The 21,699-nt window shown below is 37.0% G+C and overlaps 1 protein-coding gene across 3 annotated transcripts in view; it reads left to right on the forward strand.

Annotated features, from left to right (window-relative positions):
• Positions 1-21,699, forward strand: part of GREB1 (growth regulating estrogen receptor binding 1) — an 87,465-nt gene that overhangs the window by 20,009 nt on the left and 45,757 nt on the right. The window contains exons 1-4 of one of the 3 annotated variants that reach the window (XM_077175080.1): positions 3,324-3,455; positions 12,562-12,718; positions 16,722-16,847; positions 17,558-17,734. In XM_077175080.1, the coding sequence (XP_077031195.1) occupies positions 12,562-12,718; positions 16,722-16,847; positions 17,558-17,734 (460 nt within the window). In that variant the 5' untranslated portion in view covers positions 3,324-3,455. Of the gene's footprint in view, positions 1-3,323; positions 3,456-12,561; positions 12,719-16,721; positions 16,848-17,557; positions 17,735-21,699 lie in introns of those variants that run through there. The other 2 variants (XM_054629499.2, XM_077175081.1) reach the window with 2 other exon arrangements.

Genomic DNA, 21,699 nt, shown 5'->3' on the forward strand with positions numbered 1-21,699 from the left:
TAAGTACCCTCCATACCAGTGTGGTATGTATTTTTAGCTCATATAGATGATATTTTATGTAACATTTTATACACACTCCAGTAATGTTTCTGTATAAACCCAAAAGGCAGGTGTGCCTACAGCCATTTTAAAAACATTTTGAGAAGAAAAATAGTTGTCTCACAATTAAACCGGTCATTCTGATTGGCAGGACCCAGTTTTAGTTCTTTCATACACAGTCTGCATGCAAAATGCTTCAAATAATAAGTTCTCAGGGACTTCCCAAGTAACAGTCTCCGCTTTACCTGCTAAAGCTGCTGGCTAAATCAGTCATTTGATCATAAATAACCTCTCATTTTCTTGGGGGAAAAAAAACCCCAAAACATTAAACTTTAAAATCATATCTTAATTTTCCTTTCTGATTGCACAGGAGACAACTTATTCCTCATTCTGCCTTATAAATGCATGTCCTGGGAAATTGTTTTTATTTTTTTTATCATTTTTGTGCTCGTGTGCTTTAGACTTTTGAAAATCTTGTAACCCTGAGGTTAAAAACCTCAAGATACATGCTGTGTTTCACTTCTATTCCAGTGTTCTCAATATGTGAAAAACATGTCTTATAGAGTCCTGTAAAATATTATTCTCTTCTTTAAAGCCTAGGGTACAAGGTTACAATTTTACATACCTTTTGTTGGGATAATTATATGAGCAGCTTTCCCCCAACAACTTTTCTGTCAATTCATCACTTACTTACATTACTGACTCATTTCACACAGATTCAGCAGCTTATTTCAGCAGGCAGAGCCCCTCTTTTCCAGTCAATGTGGTATCAGCAGCTGCATAGTGACTGACTCTTCACTGCTTCTGTATACAAAATCTCTTATACATAAACTCCATGCTCATTGCCCATTCCTGGAATTCCTGCTCTGGCTACTAATCAAACACAATAGAGCCCTTTGTGCCCTCTTGCCCTTTCTTCTCCTCTGGAACTTCTTTTCCATGCTTATATCCAAAGCAGGCAGGCTTCTTTTCCTTTCTGCATTCCATTCCTGGATATCAGGTTAATATGTTCTTCTTGAACATCTCCCCTATGCTAATATTATTTAACACTGATGTGGTGCTTCCAGCCACAAAGCAAAGTCCAAGACAGACACTGCAGCATCCTAGATGTCATTCTAAAAAACATCCTGGGCAGTGCATCCTAGAGAAATTTTGCTTGTGAATGCACTACAGCTATGGGGGAAATATGTTAGGCTGGCATTAATCAAGTTATACTTCTTTAAAAGGTGAATTTCCTGGCTTTTTTTTTGGTTGGCCTGGTAAATTATTAAAAGTGACTCTTTCAAAAATCACCTCTCACACACATATCTATTTCTTGCAATGTTTGTTTTCCTTTTGGATTTCTCTAAACTTTGGCTATCAATATAATACTTCAAGTGCCAGTTTGGTCAAGCTAATATATTGAAAATACACAGTTGTACAGTGCTGGTAGGAAACCAGTCAGTCATTCTTGCATTTCTTGGCTGAAAGAATTTGTACCCTACTTGCAAATGAGTGGCTGAGGTCTCCTGTATCTGGTGTCAAATATAGAACATTTATAAAGCTTCTAGTTCACTTCCATAGAAACAGAAAAAGATACCAATCACTCTCCTAAATAATTATTTACTACTTTCTGGACAGTTTCTCTTTCAGGTTCTTCAATGGAGTGCTTTTATCTAAAATCTAATAATAGAATTGACTAGACTAGAGTAGAGACTGTCAGTTGAAAGAGACCCACAGTGATCATCCAGTACAACTACCTGACCAGTTCAGGGCTAATCAAAAATTAAAGCATGTTGAGTATATAGAGAAAGCATATATTAAAAAAAATTACTAAAGAAACAATGAAAACTTGCAATCAGTATGAAAATTGTTTTCAGTGAAAGCATTAAATCACCAAAGTTCCTAACATTTTAAAGCTTCAAGAAGCTTTAAAATTCAGGTTTTTCCCTCTTATGTTACAGAAGAATCAGAAATTGTATCTTTCAAATTTTAAAGTATTATTTAAAGCATTTTTATAGAAAAAGATACTGTTCTCACCATCCTCCCTAGCCATGTACTGGTACTTTCCTTTTGCATATATTAATGGCCATATACTTTATGCATAGCTAGATGAGGGATCTGATCTAGCAAAACATGACCCTACAAAAACTACGAGTCTTCAGTTATATCAGCTGACATCAATGCCACTGAACAACAGAGGGAGAATATACAATCAGCAGGGAGAGATGTTGCTTTTCAGCAGTAACCTGAGTATAGAGTAGCTTGAGCCAGTCATGAAACCATGTCCTGAGAGTGAAGGGTGAAAATCAAGTTTCACAAGCTGTACCAAAAATACTCTGCATATAAGGTTACACAGAAACTTAATTCAACTGGGAGCCAAGACTCCCAGTGCTTGATTCAAGTAAAATCAAGTGCTTGATTTTACTAATTTCAGTAATATCTAACTGAGTTTAAAATCAAGCATGGATCTGAACCTTGCATGACTTGGAGATGCAAGAAAAAGAAAATTCAATTATCAGAATTATTGCTTTTACCTTCTGAAATTATTTTGTTACCTAAAGAAATGTTTGATAAATATGTTTTTACGAGAAACATTCTCTGTACATGTACTTTAGCTGTATCTTGAAAAGATGCAGTGTTTGTTTAAATATGATGCAACAGCTGTTTCTTTGTATATCCAGTGTTGTATTGAACATGTTCCCTCAAATATTGTTTTGACTTCCTATCCTTTTGTACAGGAGATATGGGCACAGTACCAACACAAAGATAATATTGCTACATACCTGATTCCATTCTCCTGTTAATCTTTTCTTCTGGTAGCAAAAAAAATACCTACAGTGCATACTTCATGCTTTCTTTAGTGATTTTGATATCTATATAGTACAAAAGGACACACTTATTTCTTAAAAACCCCAAACTGTTTCAGTCCTTCCAAAAGCCTCCAACAAAACTGTTGATTTTAATAATGTTTCAGACTGATAGATTCCTGTGTGCCTGGCTGGGAGCACCATGACCCAGCACAGCACTTTTGTATTAATAAGACATAAAGTCAGACCATTTATCATTTAGTATAGCCAGTACACAAATTAGAGAACAGTTTGCCAGGGTATATTGTGGTCTCATTACTTAGTTTTTGCCACAGTTGCAGAAGAGATAGCTTTGAAATCTTCTTGTGCTCTACTGTGACAGGAGAGTGTTTGTGTCATGGTGACCCGACTGAGTTGTTCAGTTGTGCACTGTGCTGACTCAGGAGCCTTAAGTGTGCTCACCAGTTTGCCAAGCAGCACTCTCCTAAATGAAACAAAAAAGAAAACTCCACAAATCCTAATCACTGGCAGTTAGCATAGATGTAAGGTATTCAGCACTGCAGTCAGGACATGAAACTTCAGGAGTCATTTACCGGAAGTTGCTGAGGAGCACACGCTTTCAGTACGGTACAGTATATTTAATATTGTATATTTCCATGCTGAGAAATACTGTTACTGTTTAATAAAAATATTAATATATCATAACATATACCATCTTATATTGGTTACTGTTCAAATATAATATTCGTGAGACATTTTACAGCTAATAATAATGCTTTAACTATATTAATTTGTCTGCATTTTTTGTCTCTTGTTTGCTGTTCTTGGTTTGAGTGATTTCCTCTTAGGAAAACTTTGAAATACTAAAAGTTCAGACAACTTGAATTTTTAAACCCTCAAAAAATATATATATTATATAATATATATACATATATATTATATAATATATATATAATTATATACAATATATAAATATATATTTATATATATTTTTATATATTTTATATATATGATATATATAAAAATACATATCATATATATACTTTATATATGAGTAGACAACTCATATATAAAACTGCTAAGTTCACTTTCTTAAATGAATTAAATTTGAGGATTCTACTGATACTTTTAACTAAAGATATTTGATTAATGCTTTGGATTGCATATTTTGTTTGCAAATGTTTCTTATTTAATGCATTTTCAACATATAATACTTGTGCAATCAATCTCCTGATTGAGTAAACCTTGAGATTCAGAGCTATTTGTAATGTGATACACTCATCTACAGATGTATTTGCTATCCACAGATGGTGAGGTACATTTTAAACTGCTCCCATTGTATTTGTGTCCACTCTTTGTTCATTAGATGGAAAATATGACCTAGATACAGTAGAGTGTGCTCTGCTATTAGAAATCAGTGAAGCTCTCTTCAAGCAGTGAGGCCATTTGCTGTGAATGAGGTGGAGCCTCTGAACCTGGGCACTGTGTGTGCATCCTTAGAGAACTGCCACAGGCACTGGCTCTGCCTCTGCTGCCCTGGCAGACAGCTCCAAAGTGTGTTTAAGCTGTCGTTTCTGATATCTCTGTGTGCATGTGGCTGCTGCACTGCTTCCAGGGATGAGCCTGGAGGGGTGGGGGTAGGAATGAGTCTGGAGGCTAGGGGGAAGGAAAAGCAAAAGTCTGGTTTTGAGGATGGCTCAAAAAGCTAACCAGTACAATCAGTACAGCTTTACTCTTTGTATACTCCTTTTGGACTTGGAAAAGATTCTTGGAAACACTCTATAGTACCAGTAACCAGAAGAAAGAGTAGTATTGGTTTCCTAGAATTTTCTTCAGAAAATATGCATTTCAAGATTATCTCTCTCCTGACTTGCCAATCTGCTCCCTACTGCTTTACTCTGAGATCTCAAGTGGCTCTTCTCCAAGCACTGGAGGAGATGTCTGAGACAGGTCTTGGAGAGGGAGTTGTGTCTCCTTAGGTAATAGTGAGAGAGCCTTTGCAATGCCCCAGACCTGTACAACTTGGAGATAATTTTTACTAATTTCCCAGTCACCACTTTGATCATTGCTTCCTAGCCCTGATTTGTGGCACCTCCATCCCTCCCTTTCTCCTCCCTCTGCTTGATTTCTTCCTGCTGCTTAACAAGATCAATTGGTTTTATGTATGTAATTCTTTTTTTGTTTTTTTTTTTTAAGAGAGTTTGAAGGTGGCCTCTGAAAGAATTGCTTTCATCCAGAGCCAGGAGCTGATCAAAGCAATGCACAAAAGGCAGTGCTGTCTGACCAGCCACAGGATCAGGGTTCTGTGCTGGAGAAATAGTAAAGCAAATCAGCTGCACTATACTGGAAGCTCTGATAAGGGATTTTCTCTCCAGTGACACCTGCAGAGTTTACGAGATCCTGTAGGAAAATCAAGGAAATCTGTATCAGAATACATTGTTTCTTGCAGAGAGGAATGTGAAAGCATTTACAGGATGAAGTGCCACTGCCTTAATATATTTATTGCCATATCATGTATTAGGCTCAGTCTGCATTATTAATACAACACTGGACTCACCCAGCTCACATTTATTTTTATCAAGTGGCTCCTTGGCCCAGTTGTCAGGATATAAAGGAATGACAAGTCTTTGAAAAGAAGGTTCATGCTAAAACAAGAAGCAAATAAATGAAAACCAGTGTCATCATTATATCTAAAATAGACTTCCAGTGGAAATTAAAATAGATTAATAATAGATGCTAAGTCACTTTTAAAAAGTCTAAGATTTCTTCTGAATTCTTTTTGCAGATACAGATTTTTATCAGGCATCAGTCCCAATAGTGCTTATGATTATGATTTTTTTAAAACTTGAAGAGAAATCCAATATATAGCTTTTAACAAAGGATTTCTGTTATGAGCAATTTGAACTTCAGCATTTTTCCTTCTCTTTAAAATAAAGTGTCATTTTAGCACAAAACAGTACTTTAAATGTCTCAGAAAAAAATCAACTCTGGTTTGAGAGTAGGCATAAGAGTTACTAGGGTGAAGGAAGCTTAAGTTTTCTGTCACCATAAAGGAAAACCAAACTTTGTGTTAAAACCAAAATAGTCTTTCATCCTTAATTAATTACAGGAATCTGATTGCAATTGGAGTTTTCTGTTTCCCCAGAAAACTACAGTGTAGGCTGTCCCAGCTTGGATTCCTTGTCATTAAATTGCCAACATACCTTAGTCCAGGTCCCCTAGCATAGCTGTATATTTAAATGAGTTTATGACAACTTAGATTGCTCTGGATTTCGTCAGGCTTTTTTTTTGTTGTTGTTGTTCAATGTAAAGTTGAATTTGTATGAGAAGTTTTTTTTGTTGTTTTGTTTTGGTTTTTGTTGTTATTTTTTCCAGACATATCAGGAAATTATTTTTTCCTTTTTCTATAGAAATTATTCATTTAATTTCATTCATATGTTCCCTGCATGAATTATAGTAATTAAATTGAAAAAATGAACACTCAGAAGTAATGCTTATTGGATTTGCAGTTGAAAAATTTCAGCAAAAAAAAATAAGAAAACACTTTTTTTTAAAGCTGTCTTTACTATGGCCAAAATGGATGTGAAATAAATCCATAATAAGAATGATCCATTAACAAAATTTATTTACTTCCTGCCTGAAGAAAAAAGAAAGCAGTAGCTTTTTTATACTGTTTTATTAAGGTGGTTTAACACTGATTTGTCCAAGTTTGTTTTCATCCTTTTTTATAGTTAGGAAATGGACTTGATTTTTCAGTAGGTGGGGGAATTTTCCTGTATTGAATTTCATTGCAAAAGTGTCTGTATTAATCTCTGCAACAATCTCCTGAGAATAAAGACATTTCCCAGTTATTTACTTGTGCAGTGAGTGAGAGAACTGATTTCAGTGGTTAATATAAGGAATGTGGCTTGGAATCTAGAGTTGCCAAAAAAAAAAAAGGGCTTGACACCTTTCAATCTGTGCTCTTGTTCCAACATCCTGTTGCTTGGAAACATGAGTCAGGGGAGGAAATCATCTCATTGTTGATGCGGGAGAAAATCCCTGTCTGCAGTCAGTCTGATTTTCAAAATCAAAGAAGAACTCAGATAAAAATTAAAAGCAAACAGAAGGTGAACAGAAGGGGTAGAGAGATTGACTAGTCCTGTTACAGTATATTTGTTTTATGGAAGCAGCAGCAGAATTGTTCTTGGCTGTGTAAAGGTGGTAGGATTAAGTTCTCTGTGACCTGTCATCAACCTCAGTCAGAGTCTCTGTGTTTCATCATGAGCTTCTATCCAAATTTTTTGGAAACCATTAAGTTTAATCTGGACTGGTGTTTAGATAACATTTCTTATATAAGTCCACAAGACATATGGAAGTTCTAAGATCTGGTAACAGAGAATGAGCTAGAATTTCTGGCAAAGGTAACAGCGGTTTTATTTAAAGGTTTTATGTTGCATTTAAAATGTAATAGGCCAAATGGGGTCTACTGAACTGCCAAACTTTTGTCATATATGAAACACGGAATGACTAGAGACTTCTCATTCATCTGACAGTTTTACTGCTGAGGAATAAATTACTTCCCTGAAGAAGTGGATTTCAATCAACAGATCCATAAGTGACTACTGATTTTATTCTTGTTGATATTGCTAGAGTTGGGCTCAGGAAAGAATTGTAATTTCATTTCTTAGCATCTTTTGAAGCTTGAAAATTTCTCTTTCAGGGTAAGACTAACAGACAAAAATCAAACCTTTCTTGAAGATTTTGGTGAAAATAATTTTGTAAAATGTTGGTCTGGAAGTAATCTCAAATGAGGTGATGGTTCCCACGCTCCAGTGTTATATTATAAACATCAATCTTATGAGCCCTTTTTTTCCCCTCTCTCTTACTGCCAAGTCAGTCTGGCAGAATTGTGAGGAAACAGATTTGACTTCCAGAAACTAGCATTTTTCTCAGAAATTGGCAATAATCCACCTCTTTACAATGCTTTTAGGTGGTTTTGTACTGACAGAGAAAAAGCTTTGTAAATTGCTTCTACAAGTGATAATTTTGTGGTCCATGAACAACTAGGTTGATTTCTGGAAGAATAATTTTTAATTTCTCTTTGCCCACATGGTCTGCAGCTGTATTACTAAATGAAACAATTGAAGGAGATATTTTATTTCTGTGTGCCAGAAATCGATTTTCTGTTGTAATGTCATGGCATAACTCTGGTGCTTGTACTCCCTCTCTTCAGTAGTTCCCAGACACACTTCAGGAGTCACAATGGACCAGTGACTGTTCCTGAAGGGCATTTTGGATGGAGTAACCTTATTTTGAGACTAGTAGTAAAGACATAACATATAATACTTTATTGTGTCTTGTGGGGGCTGAAAATCTTTTAGTTCTCCTGAATCACGAATTTTATATATCCTGTGGGAATAGATTTTATGTAACCTGTGGGAAATAAATACCACACAGTATCACTTCTACACGTGACATTAATATAGACATTAATATAGGAGATTAAAAATAATTTATCCTTCCAAATCCAAAGCTAGAGATAACACTGTAATTACAGATAGCTTCATGAAAATAAAGGAGTAAATTGTGATGTTTCATGGCTGGACTGAATCCACGAGGAGGATTTTGCAGGATGTATTGCTACCATTGAAGAGAATCAGTTTTGTGCTGTCTCCAAATTTATTTTTCTTCTTATAGTCATATTTATATACGTGTCCCTACCCTAAGATTTCTTTTTTCTTAGACTGATGTTTTTAATACATCAGTAGAGACTTTACTGATCTTTACAAATATTAATGGATTTTAGGTGTTACTCGATAAATATAATTATATCCAAAGGGTAAAAGGATCACAGAACTGTTTTGGTCGTATTCTGTTAACAAATTGTTAACCTGCAGTAAACAACGCTTTCTCCCTCCTCGCAGAAAAAAATTGATAGATAGCCTTTTAGATACCTAAATCCCATGTCCATGCAAACAAATCCTTTCTTTCTATGCAAGCAAAAAACTGCCTTTTGCCATAGTGATAGCAAATTCTATTGGAGAGCATGAGAGCATCTTGCTATTCTCCTCTTAGAAATGATACAATAGAAATTACTCTGTTAAACTGTTTCAAAAGAATGAAGGCTGGCTGCTGAAATTTGGAAAAAATTCACTGCTAAAAAGCAATAATGAAAGGATTAATATAGTAAAGTAGCAGTATAAATTATGTTGCATAATGCAAAAATCTTGCAACTTAATATGAATCATTCCCACCTGTAACAATTTGTAACTTGTATCTAAGGCTGAATTTCTTAGTAATCAACCAGATTAATTTCCTAATTTCCAGCTTAATTACCCTGATTATTTTTTTAAGTCAACATAACACAGCCCACATATACTCTTTAGTTTCCTCAGTTTCTGCTGAGGGCAGGCTTCATTTATCAGTCTGTTTCAATGGGAGTTGTTAAAAGCCTTGGATTACTTGCCATGCTCTAAAGTCCATAGCATTCGTTAGGATACTCAGTCTGTCCTAGGTGTAGGATTAATTTTGTCCAGAATTGCTGTGCTAGACCTTCAGTCTTCACAAAACACTGGCGCTTCTCACGGCAAAAAGTCAGTGAAGTGCTGCTGTCTGTTCCACTGTGCACAAGATCTCCCTGTGTGATCTGGGTGCTGGCACTGAATGTCCTCCTGCTCCTGGCCATCGCCCTCTCTTGCTGTGGCCAGTCATTGTCATGGCTCTCCTGGCTGAGGGAACTCCTTCCTGAAATCACAGCACGGGAGGGCAGGCTCATAGCAGGTTTTCTTAAGCCCTGACTAGCTCAACTGCAGTTGAACTTGAAGTTGATTCTAACCGTGACAGACATTCACCCTTAAGAAGGTCCCCATTTTTTTAATTACATAGTCCCTGCTTACCACTGAAATGCTGGTAGTTCTTTATTTGGAATTTGAGATGCTTCTTTAAGTGACTAACAAACTTTAGCTCACATTTTTAGATGCCTGGACTTAGCATCTCTCTTTGCCAGCATTATCCATGGATTTCTAAGGCATTGTCCTGACCTGCTTCATTTGTGCCTGCAATTTTTTCTTAGGCTCCCTAGTGGATCAGAGTGTTTTTTGTCTTTTTATCATGCTTTTATGAGGCTCTTCCTGGTCCAGCTCTTTGCCTTTTTTTCTCCTCCTTATATTGGCAAGTATTTTGCTCTGCATGCTCTCCATGGAAACTGACCATGTGACAGGGAGATGCCCTTTGATTTATCAGTAGATGGGGTTGAGGGCCATCCTTCTGTGTCAGTGTATGGGGATTTTTTAGTAGACCATCTATGTGCATTGCTTGGACTTTCACAAGCATTTGCAAGTTTAGCCTATGGCACCCAGTTGTACCCAAGAGAAACATAAATCAGTGCTGAGGTCGTTGAAGCAGGGACACAGGACTCAGTTTTTGCTTCCTGATGCCATGGAGTCAGCAATTGTCAATTCAGATACCACAGTCTGAGCAGCTCTAAAGAAAAGAGGGGATGACAACTGTCTTATAGCTAGTGTGAAATGGTTTCTCCCTTGCTTGCTTTGGAGAAGTAATTTCTTTTGTAGTTGAGAGTCAGTGGGGCTCTGAACAGCAGAGACTAATGCTGGCAAAAAAGCTCCTGTAATGCCCATTTTCTGGTTCCAGTGGTGTGTGTTTGATGATAAAAAATGGCTAAAAAATATTTATCACATCTTCCAAAATAGGTTGCTGGGTATATGATTGTGTTTACACTATGATTTAAGATCACACAAACACATGAGATCTTACAAATCCAGAAAGTGTATTTTTGTTTCTTTTTAACAACCCATTCACAAAATTAAATAAGCTGCCTAATAAGCAAACAAACATGCTTGTGTTGCAAAGAATTCCAAAACCTGCCTCTTTCACAAATAATATAATCTTAACTGATTCCTTATCTGTAACATCACATTGATAAGATGCTGGTTTCTGCCATCCTCAGGATTAAGTACAAGATTTCTCTTCTGACCACTTGTGGGCTCTGTAAATCCTGAGCAAGCATTCAGCATTGGATATAATTAATTTCAGAGCTGACCTGGGGTTTCCTGCATATACCTTTGATAAAGCTTGTTAAGGACATTTCTGATGTTAGGCTTTTCTCATTCTCTTCAGCTGCCTTTGGTGTAGGGGGAAGCAATACTCAAAAGGATCCAAAGGGTTCCTACCAGTGTGGGATGGGAACTGTGAGAAGCTTTCTGTGTTGGAGGAGAAGATGCAGCCTGATTTCCATACTAGCAGTGAACATCTTTAATAGGCTTTGCATCTTCCTTTTTGCCCCTTACTAAATGGATATATTAGTACTTCCTTTTAGCCCCTTAATAAATGGATACATCAGTACTGTTCAGTGCAGCTCCTCTGATTTTGTGTATATACATGGATATTTTGTTGGTAGTGCCTTCTTTTAGTTTAATAATTTTCTTCAATACTGCCGCCATTGTTTTATTGTTCTCATTATGGTTCTGTTAGTACTGTATATATCTATTATAGCAATTTTATATCATGTAGTACTAGCTATACTCTCTATACAGTATTAACATGATACAAACAAGTTCATTAAAATATGATTATATATGTAAAATATGCTTTACAAAGTCATAGAAGGTTATCCAAATCAACAAGTTTGTATGTTGTTCCCTTCAAAGCCCTTTTCCCATGACAAGCAGTATGTGGTTTCACAGTGGTTTTCCTTTTGCTTGACTGATTCCTATGGGATGCTTCTCAACAGGGGAATTTCCCAAGCAGCATCCAGGGCTGAGGAGGGGCTGTTCAGGGTTTAGGAATTACTGCCACAAACAGGAAGCGTTTCATGCTTTCTATTCACAGTTACTTGAGGAGGGAAAGGACATGGGGCCCAGGGCAAGAGCTACTTTGTAATAGGGAAAGAAAGCTGACATGGCTTTTGGTTACACCAGTTCATTGTGTTCCCTGTAGAAAGTAGGTGTCAGTTAATTCCATGGAATATTCAGCTGGAATAGACTGCCTGCTCAGTGACAGATTGAATAAATTACATGGTTTCACTAAAAGTAAAGTCCTAATAAATAAGTGAATGCAATATCAATGCATGTGGATGGATACTGTTTCATTAAAAAAAAAAAAGAAGCAAAAAAGCACTGTTTTTTACAAGGAAAAATACTGTTTAGGGTGAAAAGTAAAAGTTATATTTCACCCTCTGTGGGTTACAGCAATGCTACATTATTTATGAGACAGCACCTTTGAAAGAAATGTTGAACTGCTTTAGCCAGGTTCAGCCATGATGGACCATGTAAAGAAAAGTACACAAAACTGTGCTATTGCCCAGATCATTTATTCTGCTCAAATCGCTTGAAATAGAAAGGCTGTTTAACAATAGACTGATGACTATTGAAAGTACCTCTCCTCAATTGCTATATAAATCAAGGAATTACTTGAATCAGATTTCTAGTCACTTTTTCAAGAAGGTGCCAAAGCTTGCTGCCTTTCTGCTGAATTAGAGAAAGCTGTTACTTTTAGATAACTTCCTGTAATTTACCAGCAGGATCTGCTCAGTGACTGCTGCAGTCAGTGTTCTTTGCCTTTCTTTGTGGACAATGGAGCATTTCTCTTTCATGAGAAATGTTGAGCCCTGGCATCAGCATGCAGTGATGGAGTTCTGAGTGCTTAAATTGTAATATCTTTCTTTCTTTTTTTTTTTTTTCTCTTCCTGTCTCTTTTGCCTTTTTTTTTGTTTGTTTGTTTGTTTTTGGAGAAGATGGGAAATTCTTACGCTGGCCAGCTCAAGACAACACGGTTTGAAGAAGTGTTGCATAATTCCATCGAAGCCTCTCTCCGTTCAAACAACTTAGTTCCCAGACCAATCTTTTCTCAGTTGTATTTGGAAGCTGAACAGCAACTATCATCACTGGAAGGTAGGAAAAAATGGAATTTCTATTTCTGTCAAAGGCAATTCTGCTATTTACTCAGCCATGGCCCAGTATACACATTTTAAATCATAATATGGATAAGCATAAGTTTTTATTTGGATTTTTTTATGGTCTGCAAATATATATGCATTAGAATTGGATTAAAAATACAAAATGCACTGTCTTTTATTTTGACAAAATTAAACCACTTGCTCAGATTCATCTATACACGTAAATTGAAGTTCTAGGAATTGTTCCATTACATTTGTGAGAAGTCTTTGGAGATTTGGAAAAGAAATCTGTTATCCTATAATTTATTATATACTGCTCAAAGTCACGCAGTAAATGGTAGAAAACCCATAATAGATTTGTAAAACATGTATGCTAAGACTGATTTTCAATGTGCATAAATACAGCAGAAATATTTTTTAGCTTTTGAGATGGTTTATAATTACTTCAGGCGTAATATTTGTAGTTATTCTGTGGTTGCAAAGGTAAAATTTAGGATGTGTACTCTCACAAACCCTGCACAAGTTGATATTTAACAAATAGGATTTCTCACTGAATTTGTATGTGTGTTTACAGAAGGCTGCTTTCTCAGTAATGCAGTTTAAATGAACTGTATGGATCTGCTAAACAAACTCATGGTGCAGTTTGGTGTCTGTTACTTGTATTGGTCTCGTGGTTTCCAGTGAGTTTTCTGGTGTGTGCATAACACTGGCATGGTAGTGTAAGGCTGTGTTTAATAATTTGATTATTTAGTCATTTCTGTCAAGAGGGTGGAATTTCATGTCTTTTGTCCACACCTACTTTCCCTGTCATACTTTGCTGCTGTTATTGAGAAATGCATAAAGGTCCACAGTAACACACACACACACAAAATCAGGCCAAGGAGTGGTAACAGATAAAAGTATTTTGCACAGATTAAAGTCTTTGCTATTGCCTCACAGTGACAGCTGCGAATATTTCTTGAAAAAAAAATCTGCTTGCACATCATTAGTAAGTTCCTCTTTTCTTCTTTTTTTTTTTTTTGCTAATATAGGACAAAATAATGAATATACAATAATTGTTTAAATATATTTGCTGTTTATTCCCCGCACAAAATGTTCCTTCTATCAAACCCTTCCCTAAGAATTTAATAAAGTTCCATGGTAGCTGTGATGTCACAAAATTGATTATGACATCAGTTGGGAAAGATAGTACAGGAGCAGATGCATTGTTCAGGAACAAAAGTACAATTTCACACTTCTGTAGTTTCTTTCTTTCTTTCAAGACTTTCAAAGAACTTTGCAAACCTTGAGGGGCTGATTCTGTGTTCGTTGTAGTTAATGGAAACAGAATTGAAGTGTAATTAAAAGTCTCATAACAGCCTGGCAGAGAGCATTCCTTTCATGAAAGTTTCAGACAAGGGGAACTCTGAAGTGACCTATAATGGAGTGCCTCCTAGGTTGTTCCTCAGGTGGAAGAGGTCTTCAGGCTGCTCTTACATACTGCAGCCTCATCAGAAATTGAATCTTCCACTTCTAGCTACATGAATCCCTATGCTCTGAGGGCCAGGAGGCTCCTGAATCAGAGAGACATCCTAGGGGGCTTGTGTAATGCCAATGAAACCCTTTACAGGTGGCAGCAGCTCATGCTTGAGTGCTTTCTCTTTTACTCTTTCCCCTTTTGAACTGAAAATGCTGTAGCTCTCTTATTTCTTAGTCTCCACTTCCATTTTCCATTTCTTTCTTAAATCAGCTGTTATGGTTAACAAACCTCACAGTTTACCTCTATCCAAAAGGGAAATAAAACATATCCTGTTCTGTTCTCTTCATCTATCCATACATTCCCATTTCCTTCCTTTTCATGACTTTTGCCATCTTTTGGATCTTCCATTGTGCTAATTTAATACATAAACCCAGCAAAAAGAAAAGAGGAAATTGGTCACATTTTTTTCCTTAGTTGGATTTTTTGCTGGTTAGCAAGCTGGGATGGCTCAGGAAAGGCTCCATTAAGTGTCAGAGCTGGCACAAAGGGAGGGAGGGAGGGAGGGAGGGAGGGAGGAAGGAAGGAAGGAAGGAAGGAAGGAAGGAAGGAAGGAAGGAAGGAAGGAAGGAAGGAAGGAAGGAAGGAAGGAAGGAAGGAAGGAAGGAAGGGATTCAGCCCTTTTGCATTGCATTTGGATATTAGTCAAGGTTATGTAATAACACATGACTTACCCTTTACTTAAATAGCATAGAAGAAGAGTTTCATTCTTCCCTTCATTCAATTGCAGCATCTTTGTCTTTAGACCATGCCCTTAAAATAGTTGTGTTTAGTGTTCTGTTCTTAGTTATGTGCACCACACAACTGGAGCTTAATGTTCAGAGTTCAAAAGTAAACGTACCCTTCAAATCCTCTTCTAGATTGGACTGTAAATCTTAAGGACCTTGACAGATAAATCTTTAGACTCCAGATTTACTTTCTCCTCTGTAGCTCTCATTTATCCTATAGTAGTTATCTAGATGACTGTGCAATATTTTGTCAATAAAATAAAAGGATATTCTGAGGAGGGTCATAGGAAAGAAAAGAGAAATCCTTGATGATATCCTGTGAGATTCTTAGTACCTGACCCAAAGCCAATTGAAGCGAAGAGATTATGCCCAGTTGTCACTGGGCTTTGGAGGATGACTGCTCTGCTTCACTGTTTTTCTGTTTCAAGACTAAAACCTGAATCAACAGTGTAATTTCAGTGCCTAACTGCTCTTTTACATGCCCAAGTACAAGCAGCTATTCAGCTTCCTGCTGGTCTTCAAGTTCCTGCATCCCTTCATGACCCAGTTTTGCCAGTGGAAGCTCTTGCTGTGTTTGCTGCAGGCATGTCCCTACACACCCCTAGAAGCCTACAAGCCTAAGACAAACCCCACTGGGTTCACTTAGTACTTGTGCACTGTCTCTCTTGTCTGTAAAATGTTCCTCAGTCCTGTCTGTGGAAATGTCTTCCCCATTCTCCAGTTAATTGCTCTCCTCTGCTTGCCCCATTTGTCCCGCTTGCAGGAGCGTGTCTGAGCCAGAAGAGAGGATGGAGCCATTGGTCAGTATGGTCAGTTTTGCTGGAGCTGTTGAATCATTCATGAAAAAGCCATCGTCCTTTGGGTGGAGAGAAGAGGCCAGTCTCTAGTTGAAGGGATGAAACACACAGCAATAAAGCCCTCTGAAAACACCTAACACATTCTAAAAATTGAAGCTTACATCATGTATTCCTCTCCAGCATTCAGTACTACCTCCATAGTGCCTCTTGGACTTGCACAGTCCAAGCACAGGCTGGAGTGAATAATTTTCCTGAGCATCTGCCTTTCCTTGACACTGTACAGGGAGTGTTGGTGCATTACTGGGAGCTCTGGATTCTAGTACGAGACAGACGGGCTGAGAATTAGGTGTTCTTGTCATGCATCACCTGTGGTGAAGCAAGTTTCTAGTAGGAACTGTTTTTTCCCTGTCCTGTACAAAACCAAGGACATGGTCAATGCCTAATTAAGAAATTCTGTACTTGGACTGTAGCCAGGACATTCTAAAGTGCCAAGAAGTAATGACTTTGGGTTTTATTGGCTGTTAATATTATTAACAAAGGATACAGTTACACTGTTTTGATCAGCAAGAGATCAAGCATTAGAAGCTAGTCCCCTAAAAATTGTGCACTTATATTAAAATAATGTGATTTAAAAATTAATACGTTGAGGCTTCTTTTTATTTGTACTTTAAGGTGTTTTACTTTCTCAGGTGCAGTTGAGTCATGTTTTCGAACTTCTTTTGCACAGGAGCTAACATCTTTATTTTCTTGGTGAAAGATATTCTATCATAAGCATGACTGGAAGCTGGAGCTTTAAGGAATAACAGCTATCAACAGTTGGCAACAGTAAAGTCATTGTCAAGAGAAGAGAATCCAGTTTGCTGTAATACTTTCTGTAACTGGGTTGCCCTGTTCACTCACTGATTTGTTGCCAGCATTTTCTGGTGTCCAAGTCATTTATGCTATGATAATTTGCAGCAGGCAGCAGAGCAGATAATGAGGAAGAAGAAGAAGAAGAGGAGGAAGAAGAAGGCTCAGAATCAAGTAGTCCTCCTGTTTCTTACCAGGTGAAGCCTCCCCCAGAAGGATGTTGCACTACTGATGGTAAGAATACCAACCGTGCTGTCAGAAGCCTTTGCCCTACTGAAAAGAGTACAATTTGGGCTATTTCCCCTATAATTTGTCAGAATGAGATAATCTATATGATATAAAAATCCTAAAAATGTCAGTGTTCATTACCTGCCCAATAAGGCTGGATGGCTCTCAGTTGCTCTTCTGTTTGACAGGGTCTTTGTTCAGTGTCAGATAAGCATTTGTGTTGGAATGCCTGGCACAAGGACAGAACTTCTGTTCTCCTTAGGCAACATAGCCTTTAAATTGCTGACTTTGCAGGCATAGCATTTGCTAAAATGAGTGTGATAATTCTTATTGCTTTATCACCACTCTTTCCTGCTTAAAGTGTATTAAGTGTAAAAAATATTTGAAAACCCAGGAAAAGTTGGTGAAATTCACCAGATTTTGAGACCTATTTTCTCCCTTTTTGAATGTCTCACCTAAGTTATGATGATAATGATGATAGTAGTCCCATAAATATGTAGGTTACAAACTATTACCAAGAGAAACTTCATTGTGCATTTTGTTTATGGCTGACCAAACAGAGGAAAGAAAATTGTCTTTTAGTATGCCCTTGATCTTAGAGGGTAAGAGTTTTGCTTTCATTAGAAATATAGGAAGTCCTTTAACAAAGACAATTGTGAGCAGGAAACAAAAACGTCTTTTCAACTTAAAATAAGCTGAATTGGTTTTTTTTCTAGGTTTCTGCCAGGCTGGTAAAGATTTGAGACTGGTTTCAATTTCTAATGAACATATTGAGGTGCCATCCGGATTTTTACTTGTTGGTGCAAAGTCACCAAATTTACCTGATCACCTGTTAGTGTGTGCTGTGGATAAAAGATTCCTGCCAGATGACAACGGGCGCAATGCCCTGCTGGGTGAGTGTCTGGCTGCAGTAACTGGGTTCTTCTGTGGCTTCAGTTAATAGCTAATTGTGTTTTTGGGTTCAGCAGATCTTATTTCTGTTACACATCTACAGTGATGCTCACAGGTCATGCACAAGGAGATAACAAGTCAGAGCTGGCTGTGTTTGCTTTGGAAAGATGCAGAGTGAGCCACTTCATTAGAGATGCTTCATCACCTTCTGTCCATCAGGCCAAGGCTAAAGTCATTATTTGGCTGGGGCATGTCCTAATTGCTGGAACTGCACATCTGGTAACTGGACTGGTTGAACTGCTGCCTGTGTCTATTGTAGCTTTCCAAATATAGATGTGTACAGACTGTAGGCCTGTCAAGTGGAAATTTCAGGCTCTTATATACATATAAACAGTTTAATGATAGTTTAGACCACAAAAAATAATGACCATTTCAATTTACCTCTTTGAGATAGGGATAATATTCTCCACTGTGTTTGAACAATGGCCTGGGTTCTGTTCCTAACCAATGACTTCTTGCTATCATCATATAAATAAATATGAGTGATTATAAGTTGAAATTTTTCCCATATATGCAATCAATTAACACTGTGTGTTTGAAAAATACTCTTAGTAGGAATCTACAATTTATTGGGTTTAATCTACTTAAAAGTTTAATTTCTGACATAAAAAGAGATCCTTCTTCTGATATAAAAATAGATCCTTCTATCTATTTTTATTATAGTCTTTCTGATTGCCATTAACTTCATCCAAATCAAGCCAAATAGGGAAAACCTGCAATCATGTGAGTTACTTAAATGAATATTAATGTTACTAAAATGGAATATTTTTTATATTGGGAAAGGTGGTGAATAACTGGAGGGGGAACTCATTTTTCAATCAGACACTCTCAGGTATATGTATATTGTTTTCAGAGTTCACAAAAAAATAATGCATCATATATTTGTGCACCACTCTGAGCTTTGAATAGCAAAAGGGAAACATTTCCCAAGAATTTTAGGAGGTTTCTTTCACAAACACTGAGGGATATGACATGAGCTCAGTTGTTATCTCAGTTTGAGCAGCTCTCCAAGGCATTTGGGTTGACAGTGGAGTGTGAAGGTGCATAATGTGATCCTATGTACAGTAATTTCTTTTCCTATGTGATCTTGTAGAGTTGGATTGGTCACAGTGCATTTGACCAGTGATTGTAAAAGAATTAGGAGGGTTGTAAATCACCCACGTGTTGTCATTTTAAAGATAAAGACAGGAATGTTGTACCACTCAAGTCATTCAGTGCTAGCACTATTAACAGCTTAAGCTCCTTAGGCTGTTAGCAGAGAGGAAGTAGTGTATTTGTTAATTGCGTGCTAAACAAGAACAGAAAAAGGCAACAGGAACATAATTGGGAGGGTTTTATGCTACTTGCATCCTCAGTTTGCTTATTTAATACATTTTAGTTTCCTGAAACCATCTAAACGCTTGTTTTTGACTGTTGTTATACACTTAAACCCCAGTTAACCATATTCTTTTGCAGAGAATTCTAGTAACTCTGTAGTATGACTTTTATGTGTTCTACAACAAGCTCAAATACAAAAGAGCTTACATGCTTTAAGATCTGAATTCTTCATCTGGAAGGTGGAGATAAAATAATGTTCCTGATCCCTAACCTAATGAAAAAAATTATGTATCATAATACATAATTTAATAAAAAAATAATGTCATGCTAGCATGAGATAGTATATTTTTTGTACAATAGGTCATACTGTGGATAGAAATGATTGCTTGATTCAGGTTTTCATATCCCAGTGCAAGTCAAATCAGGGGAAGTAAAATTAGAAGTAGACATGAGTAGTCTGATGGTTTTGGACACATAGTGGGATATAAGCCAGAACCATCATTGCTCTAAATAATCTCCAAATGTAGCACAGTGATCTCTGTCTGGCAGTAGATTTAAATTGAAAACACACCAAATGAAGAAGGGAAACAATTAAGTGTCTTGCTTTTCAAGACAGCATAGAAACCTTATTTTTGGTATTCTGAGTTCTGTCAAACATATTGGCCTTCTGAAACAGCATGGAAAGTGGTCCCTTCAAGCCTTTGTAAGTTTAGAGGGAAATTGAATTGGATTCATTTTGAATTGAAATTAGCTGTCATGAGTCAGAGTATATATCCCACACTTTTAGTGAGGCTTGTTGGTGATACAGACACAGCATTTGTAACCCTTCAGCCTCACTGGTTTTTTTTTACCTAATTTCATGTTTTTCCTCTTAATATACTGTATTTTTGTAAGGCAGCTGTTCCTCAGTACTGTTGACTTTTTTCAAAAGAATTTATCTAAAGAGAGAAGACACCAATGAGTCACCCAATAGTTTCCTGGTTTCTTATGGTCTGCTGCATGTGTTTGTGAAGCTGCCTGTGGATTGTACAAAAAGACCTGAAGAAAGCAGGAAATGTCTCAGTAATTTCAGGGCCAGATTTTGACTTTCTATCTTGTTCCCATTTGGGAATGTTGATATTCCTCTGAGGCATGGGCCATTTTACTGATAATGCTACTAAATTGTCCCACGAATCAAGGCAGATGTGCTTGTGATTTGAAAGTCATTTCTGTTGGAGGTTGTTTTGTTTTTTAGTTTTTACAGTTGATGTATTATTCCATAGGAAGACAACCTCAGCAGTTTCTGGAAAAGACTATATTTTTGATAAGGAAAATGTCTCTAGGCATGTTCCTCATCTGATTCTGTTAATCATGTTAGATCGCAGATTTAACTGCTTTGCAAAACAGATGCAGGTTTTTGCCTTTAGGAAGCTGTTTCTTGGGTTCTTTGCAGTCTAAAGGAATGCTTAGATGGAGGAAGTGATCTGTGATAGTGAGATATTTATTATTTCCTAATTAAAGCAGCAAACATGTATCACTCCCAAAAGTAGTTTTTCTCTTCTTTTGTTTTTTCCTAGTCCTTGCTATTCAGGGGTGTCTCTCATTATAAACAAAGCAGCTATTCACCTATCATCTTCCAAAAGACCAAACAGCTGCCTACTTTCCTATCAGGAAACAAGAAATGTTGTTGTTTTCTTTTTTTTCTGTAGGACCCTGAGGTCAGAAGGACAGAGGAAAAGATTAGTTTGCTTGCGTTGTAAGCTGTATGTAAGAGGAAAACATTGTAGTATAAAATACTGTGACTGCTTCTTATAAATATGCAATGATCTGTTGGGCTTTTGTAGCAGTACTGAGTTGCCATACAATGGAGCTCTCTGCCCTGACCATATTGATTTTATTCATTTTTTAAACTTAGGACTTCAGTCTTCAAATTAAGTGGTACTGAGTAGGTGGGAAAACCATCAAGCATTGTCAGTGTTTGACTGCCTTTTTCTATGAGTAGAACTGAAAAGAAGAAATACTTGTGGTGAAAAGCTGAAAATACAATCATTCTTTGTTTAAACAAGCTGCAAACTGTCCAGCAAAATATTAATGTTAATTAAAAGCCTATTACTCATTTAAAAGAAAAAGAAGAAGAAAATTTTCTACTACTTTATGAAAGATTTTACTATGAAATATCAAGTGGGTGTCCTTCCATTCTGAACTCCTCTCTTTATCCCTACACAAGCTCACTGTTGATCCAAAGGAACCATTTTATCAGTGAGAAGGTAGGTCAGGTTTCATAACCTTTTGGTCCAAGGTCCTTCTTCAGAGCACAAGGTCCCTGCTGTGGAAGAGCTTTTTAAATTATGGACAATTGATTATTGTGATGTGAGCAAATTCAAGCAAATGCATATGACAAATCACAGATGCAATCAAACACCTTCTGATTAAACAAACTTCAGAGGGGAACAGCCTTTAGTCACAACTGAGCCGAGCTCAGTATGAACCAATGACCGAAAGGTGAAAGGCTTTTAGCCCCTAAACTCCAGGCATTGATTTCTAATTCTCTAGTGAAATCAATCCCATGACATAGATATATTGGGTCACCTTATGGCTGACCCAAGTCCCC

The sequence above is a fragment of the Agelaius phoeniceus genome, chromosome 3 (genome assembly GCF_051311805.1).
Source record: "Agelaius phoeniceus isolate bAgePho1 chromosome 3, bAgePho1.hap1, whole genome shotgun sequence".
Taxonomy (NCBI): Eukaryota; Metazoa; Chordata; class Aves; order Passeriformes; family Icteridae; genus Agelaius; species Agelaius phoeniceus.